This window comes from Besnoitia besnoiti, chromosome III, assembly GCF_002563875.1.
Source record: "Besnoitia besnoiti strain Bb-Ger1 chromosome III, whole genome shotgun sequence".
In the NCBI taxonomy this organism is placed as follows: Eukaryota; Apicomplexa; class Conoidasida; order Eucoccidiorida; family Sarcocystidae; genus Besnoitia; species Besnoitia besnoiti.
Window position 1 is genome coordinate 1,300,981 of NC_042358.1, and position 9,774 is coordinate 1,310,754.

The 9,774-nt window shown below is 56.9% G+C and overlaps 2 protein-coding genes across 2 annotated transcripts; one reads left to right on the forward strand and one right to left on the reverse strand.

The window, feature by feature from the left end:
• Nucleotides 1–80: 80 nt before the first annotated feature.
• On the forward strand, nt 81–2,572 carry BESB_044990 (uncharacterized protein; the record flags this gene model as incomplete). The annotated part of the gene is made up of 4 exons (XM_029362950.1): nt 81–494; nt 924–1,341; nt 1,713–1,871; nt 2,127–2,572. 4 exons carry the CDS (start codon nt 81–83, stop codon nt 2,570–2,572), a joined length of 1,437 nt encoding a protein of 478 aa, XP_029220316.1.
• Nucleotides 2,573–4,159: 1,587 nt separating this feature from the next.
• On the reverse strand, nt 4,160–9,415 carry BESB_045000 (transketolase; the record flags this gene model as incomplete). Its single annotated transcript, XM_029362951.1, has 11 exons — nt 4,160–4,299; nt 4,610–4,826; nt 5,153–5,325; nt 5,665–6,022; nt 6,146–6,391; nt 6,716–6,913; nt 7,370–7,569; nt 7,879–8,019; nt 8,430–8,534; nt 8,693–8,867; nt 9,278–9,415. 11 exons carry the CDS (start codon nt 9,413–9,415, stop codon nt 4,160–4,162), a joined length of 2,091 nt encoding a protein of 696 aa, XP_029220317.1.
• Nucleotides 9,416–9,774: the final 359 nt, after the last annotated feature.

A 9,774-nucleotide genomic window follows, 5' to 3' on the forward strand; every position in this document is an offset into this window, starting at 1 on the left:
GTTCAAAATTCCTCCTTCGGCTTTCGGCATCTTCTCTGCTGGCGACGGCGCAGCCGCGAGGCCGCGGGGGCGGCGCCAGGATGACGGGTCGTCATCGGATGGCCTTCCTTCCGCCGCTGCTGCTCTGCGTTGCCCTCTTTTCTACCCTTCCCTCTTGTTCGCGGCTCTCGTCTGCTGCCCGCTCCCCTCTGCGCCCAGCCTTCCCTCTGTCTGCCGTGCCGCGTCTCTCCACGGCTTTCGTGCTTCCTTGTTTCTCCGCTTCTCCGCTCACGCGCGGTTTCCCCTGCAGCCCTGGTGCGTGGCGAGGCCCTCCTTCGTCCTGCGTCCTGTCTTCGACCAGATGGCGGGGGCGACAAGAACGGGCGCTGCGGCGCTTCGCCGCGAGCCAGCGTGACCAAAAAATCGTGTGGAACTCGCATCCCGTTCTCCCTCTCCTTCCTCTCGCTGAACCGCGCGAACGCCGATCGCGCCTTGGGATGGCGGACGCTGAAGCGGTGGGGTGTATTTACACCCCAGGGCGCATCTCGCCATACAGTGATACAGAGCCGGTGCGTCTCAGCTCGCGTTGCGGGATGCATCTCCTCAGCGACCACGAGTTTCTCGATGCGCAACGAGCGACGCGGATCGCTGCAGAGCTGCCTATGCGATGAGCCGCTTCCCCACTTATCAGACGCATACGCGCCTGTTCGTGTTTCCGTACTGTTATACATATATATAGACATATATCTATATAGTCATATATAAATGTATGCATATGGAGCGTATAGCGTCCGCGCATGCACATCCGGTGGTGTAGATGCTTTGTGGTTTCGCCGTTGTCCGCGGGCTTCTGCTTTTCTTCGCGTAATCTCAACGCGCGTCACGAGGCTTCTTTTTTTTCATCTTCCATTGCGCTTCGTCTGCGGCGTGTCTGCTTCCTGCAGACAGGCGCTGTGGCCTCGGCGGCGGCTGCGCAGCTCGATCTGCCGTCCTTTTTCCTCCGACGCCGCGTCCTCTTCTTGCTAGCGCCCCTGACAGACGCCCTCGCGGCGTCTCTCTGCGCGCAGCTGCTGCTCCTTGCAGGCGCGGCGCCGAGTGCGCTGAGTGTCGCGGAGCGTGGACAGTTTGCATCGTGCCGTTGCGGTGACGCCTTTCGCAGCGGCGGGCAGGCGATATGCGACGCAGAATCCACGCCATTCCTCGCCTCGATCTTTCCGCAATCCCCTCGCTTGCACGGGCCCCAGCGCCCTGCGTCGTTGGCGTCGAACAGGGGAGAGGAGCGACGCGAAGAAGGCGAAAATGTGCTCGCAAGGCCTCCCGTGGAGCTGCTAGTCAACTGCCCAGGCGGATCCGTGACTGGAGGTGAGAGGAAAACTAAAACGACTTTCTCGAAACGTGTGAACTCACGATGCGACCCGACTCTTATATGTATACTCAGTCAGGTACATACATATATATATATATATATATATATATATATATATGTTTTATACACTTCTATTGGCATGTGGCTAAACCGGACGCGACGCTTGTTCTGATGAGCCGATGCGTGTCTGCTGCTTTGCTCTTCAGTCCTGCCGACTGAGTTCTCTCTGCAGAGGGGTTTCTCGCGCCCGCGCGCGATACAGCGGATTTTCACACGTATATTACATATATAGTATATATATATGTATTCGAAGCTGCGCGCATGCATACATATGTATGTATGGATGTGTTGTTATGTGTGCTTTCAGCGTTGGCGCTTTTAGATCTCTTTCAGACGCTGCCGTATGAAGTTCACACGACGTGCCTGGGGCAGGCCGCCGGTGTCGCAGCTCTGCTTCTCGCGGCGGGCACTCCAGGGCGCCGCCGAGCTTTCCCCTTGGCGCGGATTTCTCTGAGGCAAATTGAAGGTAAATGGACCTTGTTTGATGCTCGTCGCTTTTGCATCGACGAGGAGATTTTTTGTTTTCAACGCACGTGAACTGTCTGCGCGGACCGCGACGCGCTTCTCGACAGGCACGTCTGTCGTCGAGGGGTTTCCCGTGTGCATCGGATCATATATGTATATATATATATATATATATATATTTATATGCATGTTTTTTGCATGCGCAGGAGTGCATCGCCTTCGAATTCGCGCCTGTTTGCACCATGTTTTTCGTCAGGCCGCCTCGAGGGCCAAGCGGAAGAGATCGAGCAGGAGACCGCGGAGGTCGACGCCGTGCAGCGTCTGTCGTACAGACGCCTCGCCGCATTTTGCAACAGGCGCCCGCCGCGAGGAACAGAGGAGGGAGATAAGGACGCAACGGGAGAGGAAACTCGTGAAGGCATCGACAAGGAGGAAGAAGCCGGTTTCTCGAGTGATGTGAGGCTTCAGATGGCTGGCGGGGGGGAGCGGACTGCATGCGCCAGAGGGCACCGCGCAGACGCGCCGCCAGGCGATGCGATGAGAGAAATGACGAGGGGAAAGACAGAAAGCGACATTCAGCGAGATTGTGAAAACGGGATGTTCCTGAGCGCGCACGAAGCGGTGCGCTATGGTCTTATAGATGAAGTTATCTCTCCCTCTCGCTACAGAGAGTTGCGTGAATACGGAGACCGCGCCGAATGAAAGGGAGATCAATGTGCGGAAAAAGATGGCCCTGAGCCCGTAAGGAAGACGACGGGGAGAGACGAGGAAGAGAATTCGTTTTAAAGCTGAGTCAGCGTTTCCTGCCTCCTTCGTCGCCTCACACAGAGACGCACGCTCGTTACGTATTCTTTAAAGTGAATTTTTCCCTGTGTATATACACAGGGATGCTTTCGGCATCCGTGGACGCACTCAAGCGTTTGCGTTTCTTCGAGTTTTTCGTATATATTTGTAGATATACGCTTGTACAGGTTTGTAGTGTTTCCTTGTCTCTCTGTCAATTCACTGCTAGAACGTCACGCGTATAGATAAGGGAGAGTGCGCCTGTCTTCAACGCAGTTGCGGAAATTCCAATAAGAAAAGACACCTGCGTGGGAATGAGGAATGACCATACGTGAAAGCTGAAGGTGTTTTTCGACGGTACTCCCCGTCGCCCAAGGCTTCCGACTGCATATCTGTGGAAAGGTGCATCATCTAAAGACTCAGATACCATCTACACTGCTGCTTTCTTCAAAGTCCGTTCTTGAAAACCGAAGCTTCGCGTCAGCTCTCCTCGCTAGCGCAGGACAGGAGGAACGAGTCTACACGCTGTCGCTCACCTTTGCTTCCTTTCATTCTGATTTTACTAGATCTTGTCTGCGTGCGCGATGTCGTGTCTGGCCCTTCACGCGGCAGAGCCCCTCTTTTTTTCTACATGTGCGCATGCAACGGAGCGCCTGAACGTCTCGCGTCTGCAAATTTCTTCTTTACGCCTGTCACCCCTCGCGGCTCGTCTCGCTTTCCCTGTCGTTCCTTGCGCGAGTATCTGTTATTTCGTCGGCGCAAACTGTCTGCCTGCCTCCTCTCTGCGCTGGCGCTGCTGTCCCCCAACGCTCTGCGTCATGGTACTTTCTGCACTGGCCTCTCGCTCTGCGGGCGAGCCTCAGAGCGCCGCCACAGGCGCGCGAGGGAGAAGAAAAAACGCAAGCGAGGGACGAATTCGCCCAAAGAGCGTTTTCAGAGGCAGCTCGACACGCAGAGGAAAGAACGACAGGACCTGCAGCCGCCTCTGGCGTCAAGCGCGCGGGGAGCCCCACAGACTCCTCCGCATCGATAGGAGAGGCGGCGGGGGGGGGGGGCGGGGGGGGGGGGGGGGCAGGGTGAGTGCAGCAGAGACACAGGTCACAGTGCCGCAGCGGAGCGGCGCGCGGTGGGTAGCGAGGTGGAGAGGCAAGTTTCTACTTTAGACGGAAGGCTGAGAGCCGCCACTGGAAGACCCCAGCGGCGCACAAATGGCCTCGCGATTAGGAGGGCTCTTTTCCTTCCGCTCTCTGAGGGTCTGTGCTCGACGACATGGCGCCTCGCGCTTTCGTTTTGGGTGAGCTTCACGACAAAGTCTGTTTTTTTCGCTGCTTTTCCTCTCTGCTCCCAAGCTCCAAGACGCCAGCGCGCTCAACACAGACACGGGCGAGACCGGGCGGCCGCAGACACACACGGCCCCCACGCACGCAGTCCCACAAAGCAACTCTTGGCGCTCTGCTGCTCACGTGCTGCGCCTCGCGCTTTCGCGGGGCGGTCCGTCGCCTGCGCTCAAACGAGAGGCTTGAACGTCTCGATTTTCTGCGCAATCGCCTCGGGATTGAAGCCAAAGTGGGCGTAGAGGACCTTGCCCGGCGCGCTGTTGCCAAAAGTCGGGATGCCGACGTGAACGTCAAAGTACTTGTCCCAGCCTGGAGAAAAAAAAACCGGACAAAATGCACAACTCCACATGCAAAACACTCTCTCGCACCCGCTCAGCTGCGTGCTGAATGCTCGTCGCGACACACGGAAAGCACCCGGTCAGCAGGCCAGCGTAAGCCTACAGCCAGGCACTCAAATTCGAACACACCCATACATTTATGCACACAGAGGTGGAGCATGTGCCTGACGGCGGAAACCGGGCTAAGCACGCTGAACATCCCCATGAATACGCCAACAAATAGTATGTATATGTCTTATGCGACAAAAATGGCTCGAGTACATGGTACGCGTATCACTCACCGAAGGGCGAGGCGGCCTCGACATAGGCAGTAACGACATCGCCCTTTCTGCGGTCTGCGAGACAGAGAACTCGGTTTCTGTACTCCGCAGGCTGCTCATCGAAGAGAGTCCAGCAGGGCATCGACACGACGCGCACGTCCCAGGCGCCCTTTTCCAGCAAGATTTTGCGGGCTGCGACGCAGAAATGAACTTCGCTGCCGCTGCCGGCGATGATGACCTAAAGAAAGAGGCGAGCGCGAAGCGGAAAAGCAGAAGGGAAAAAATCGTCACGCTGCACCGCGGCGGCTCCGCCCAGACACTCTATCTCGACGTCTGCGTGCGTCGCCGGGTAGCCCCCTCCTCCTCCACCGGTCTGCACACGTCTCGGCGCATGCACATCAGGTCTTCGATTCACAGAGACTCCCGAAAGACTAAACATGGCGACCAGTTAAGGTACACCCACACTGGCGCACATCTGCGTGCACACGACCCCCGCCAAGGCCACACGCGCAAAGACACAGAACATACAGAAATGATAGTCTGGGCAGCGTGATTTTCAAGTACCTTTTTCTTTCCATTGTTCTCAAACTCCTTCAAGATGTAGGCACCCTTGGCGACCCCGTCGAAAGAACTGCCCTCGAGGACCGGCACGGAGCTGCGGCAGAGCGACAGCAGCGTCACGCGCTTGAGCTCGTCGCGCAGCCAGACCGCGTAGGCGCCCGCGACTTCGGTGCCGTCTGGAAATCGAAAAACCGAGAAAAGAAAAACATCAGAAGAAACAGACACGGCGTCCGACGCCCGCGCTCGCCTCCGGCCCCAGCCTCCAGCCCTTTCCCACCTTTCCACCCCCCGCCCCCCCCCTGCAGACCAACACAGTCGAGTCGACTGTGTTCCTCTTCCGTCTCGCGCTCCAGCTCAACCCCGGACCCTCTGTCTCTCTGTCTCTTTCTGTCTCCATCTTGCTCTCCTTCGCTCTCTTTCCCCCTCTCGCTCTCCGCGGGCGTCGAAGCGCTGCTCGTGTCTGCGCCTCTCGGCTGTCGCTTCTGACTTCAGGACTTTAGGATTGGTCTGCTCACCTGCAGGGCGGACGGCGACGAGGTTCGGCGTCGCGCGGCAGAGCGGGAGGACTTCGATCGGCTGGTGAGTGGGGCCGTCTTGGCCGAGTTCGATCGAGTCGTGGGTGGCGACGAGGAGGATGCCGCACTTGGCGAGCGCAGAGAGGCGCGTTGCACCCCACGCGTAGGTCACAAAGTTCAAAAAGGTCGCGCCGAAGGGCCGGAAGCATCCAAAGTGGTACAGCCCGTTGCAGATCGCCACCATCGCGTGCTCGCGGACGCCAAAGTGCAGCTGGCGGCCCGCGTGGTGACTCGCCTGCAGCGGCTGCTCATGCAGCTCTGTGCAGTTCGACCCCGTCAGGTCCGCGCTCCCCCCAATCTGCAAAAAAGCAGAAAAATTCACGCAGGCGTCGAGCGCTGGGAGCGACCCCGACTGCGAGCTTGCGAGGGGGCAGGGGAGGCGCGCGCACCCCGCGTCGAGGTGAGCCGCGTTTTTTCTTACCAGCTCGGGCATCAAGTCCTTGATGCCGTTCAGCATGCGACCCGAGTGCGCGCGCGTCGAGTCGGCCTTCTCCTTCGCCATCTCGCCCAGTTTCCGCAGCTCCTCGAAGACTTCCGCGCGAACCTCGCGGCTGAACATCCGCTCGATTTCCCTGCCCTCCGCCGGGAACGCCTTCTTGTACTCCTCGAACATCTTGTTCCACTCGTCGACCGCCTTCTCGCCCTTCGCAATCACGTTGTCGTAAAACTGCACACGCACACGACCCGCACACACACACATACATCCACGTCCACATCCCAACATTCTAAAACATAGACAAATTTATATGTATAAATAAAAAAAAATATATATTCAAGTATGTAGACAGACAGACCTTCTGGACACGCATGCGTGCACATAAATGATTACATGTATGACGAGAAATATGTGAAGCCGCCTCTGCAGATACGCAAAGTCTTTGAGTGGAAACTGGGCGCTGTCTTAAGGGACGCAGATGTGGCGGGTTTAGGTTTCCGCAAAGCAACCAAACGCCTTATACACTTGCACGCGTATGCTGTGTGTCTCGCGAACCGTGCGAACGGCTTCAGGGATTTGAAGCTTTTCGTCGGGGTTGAGGCCGCACTTCTCCTTCACGCTGCGGAGGTCGTCTTCAGAGAGGGGCGAGCCGTGAACCTTCGCCGTTCCTTCTTTGCTGGACAGGAAGCCGATCGTCGTGCGCACGCAGATCAGCGTCGGCTTGTCTGTGCGCTTCTTCGCATCCTCCATGGCCTGACAAGCGCAGCAAGCCTCTACGCGCGTGAGTCTCTACCTTCACAATCACCAAACCGCCGCCAAGGCATCCACGAAATGCAGAAATACATCTACCCGACTCTCATACGCATATATATATATATATATATATATATATATGTTTGTATGCGTACGCGTGTACGTATGTATGTATGCCCGTATGTATGTATATTTATGTATGAATGCGTCTTAACATGTGTGTGAGAAATCCAGCGTCTAGAGGGCGATAAAGTGGCAGCTGTGCACGGCTAGACGCGGAAGATGAGAGAGCAAGGATCGCAAGTTACGCCCATGCCGCTTTTTCACGGAGTGCGACTTGACACCGCCACCCGTCGCACCTCAGAGCTGAGCAACATGCCGCCCCCAGAGTCGGCGCTAGCTGGACCAATGCTGGCTAGCTGCATGCGACGAGCGGCGCGCACGCGCATGTCTCACGCGAATCAGCGCCTTCAAGTCGCGGTTGCCGTCTTGAACCACATCGACATGCCAGTCGCAGGCCTTGAAGCGCTGCTGGACTTTCTCCGAGGAGGCGAGATCCACGGTGCCGTCAATCGTGATGTTGTTGTCGTCGTAGAGCACAATCAACCGATACAGCCCCAGGTGTCCGGCCAACGAGCAGGCCTCGCTCGAGATGCCTGGAGCAACACACTCCTCTGATGCGATGAAAAGAAGCCGGTGCGCTGGTGCCACCAGCTGCTGGCGCGAAGACTGAACGTGTGTGGGGGATTTTTTTGGATTTTTTTGATTTTTCTCTCCCCAGTTCATTCCCCTAACCCCGCTGTCCGCGTCTGCGACCCGCCCCTCCGGTTTTCCAGCTTCGTCGCGTTTTCGTGCTCGACGCAAGCTTGCCCCTTGGAACGAATGGCGCGCCCGCAGAGACGAGAGAAATAGGGACTTCCTCTTTCCGCTTTGATGCGAGGACTCGAGGGTCCTGCGCGCCTCACCTTCCTCCAGGCAGCCGTCGCCGCAGAAAACGAAGACGTGGCTGTCGAAGAGCGGAAAGTTCGGCTTGTTGTACTTGGCAGCCATGTGGTGTGTACCGATCGCCATGCCCACGGCGTTGCTGATACCCTGCCCCAGCGGACCTGAACGCGACGAAAAACACAAAAGACCTCATGTCCACGCGGCCTCTACGGGCTTCCCGCTTCAATTCTGCGCATTTAAAACTTCCACGAGTTCAGCGGCAACGTACAGGCACACAACGGACACAGTCGTCTGTCACACTTCTGTATTCGCCGGCGGTGCACAGGTAATACACACATCGATGTCTGTCGATATCTATATATTTGTGTGTGCTTTTTTACATCTGTATGGATCCATATACATATATATATATATATATCTTTATATAGCTATACCTGTATAAATATATATCCGGATCTATACATACATATCTACGCCATATATACATAGACATATATATATATATATATTTGTCTATCTCTATATATACGTATCTAGAGGACTCTGGGCTTTTTTTTCGTTCGCGTCTCACCCGTGGTGGTTTCGATGCCGCCGGCGTAGTGGACTTCGGGATGGCCTGGCGTCTTGCTGTCGAGCTGGCGGAAGTTGCGCAGGTCCTCGATGCTCATGTCATAGCCTGTAGATCAGCAAGACCAGCAAGCCCATCGCAGGTCTCACTGCAAGAAGGCGCGCCGAGAGAGAGACGCAAGGCAAGAGCCGTTGCGGCCAGACGACGACCCCGTGAGTCTGAGCCTAAGCCGCGAGCGGAAAAAACGGGAAAGAGGAAGCGCCTACCGGTCAAATGGAGCATGGAGTACAGTAGAGCGCACGCGTGGCCGTTGGAGAGGACGAAGCGGTCGCGGTTGAACCACCGCGGATGCTTGCCGGAAAATCGCATCACATGCCCCCAGAGTGCATGCGCCATCGGGGCCATGCCCATCGGCGCGCCGGGGTGCCCGCTGTTGGCGATCTGGAAAGCAAACGAAAAACGGCAGATGAGATGAACATGGCTGCGAGTCATACACGCGCACACTCCCCACAAGTCGAGAGCCGGACTCTTTCCTGCAGCCAAACAGCTCGGCGAGACGACCGCCGCCGGCCTGCCTGTCTCTCCAGCGCGGCGCCCGACTTCGCTGCCTTCCGCAGCAGCGAGGGCGAAGAGAACGCGGCGCTCCCGCACAGCAGTAGGTGGAGATACGCACCCCCGAGATTAGTGACCACACATACATTTATACACCCGCATAAGTGAATCGATCTATCCACCCACACACACACATATATATATACCTAGGCGTGAACTCAAGGTATATGTATATGGTCTGTGCATATCGAGAGAGCAGAGGCAGCATCGTGTCCGCAGGCATGGCGCAAACAACGCACTGTCGGGAGGTCTGCGCCGAGGCAGCGGATGGTGTTGACGCAGAGCTCATCGTCGGCGCTCAACTCGACCTTTCCGGGCGAGTGCTTCTTCGCGTCGGGCTGCTCGGAGCAGCTGCTGCGGCGCTTGCTTTGCACCATTTTCAGAAGAACCGAGAAAGAAGAGAGGGAGGAGGGGGGAAGCGTTCAGGAAGACGCGGCGATATCGAAGGAGGCGATCAGGCGCGAGATGAGCTCGAGCGAGTTACGGAAGAACGTGGTTTTCTTATGAAGCAGCGAAGCGTCGGTCGACTGGAGGACGCTGAAAAAAGAAGATCAGATGCAAACGAACACCCCGTTCACAACCGAGTGCGTCGAGGCAGCGGAAAAAAAGAAAAGGTACCCTCAAACAGAAAAAAAGCATGAGGCGCCGCAGTCGACCGGACTGTGGACCACGCCGTGACCGCCGAGCCGCTCGCAGGCGTCTGGGTGAGGCCCGGAGACGCACCCAGCGAAGATGT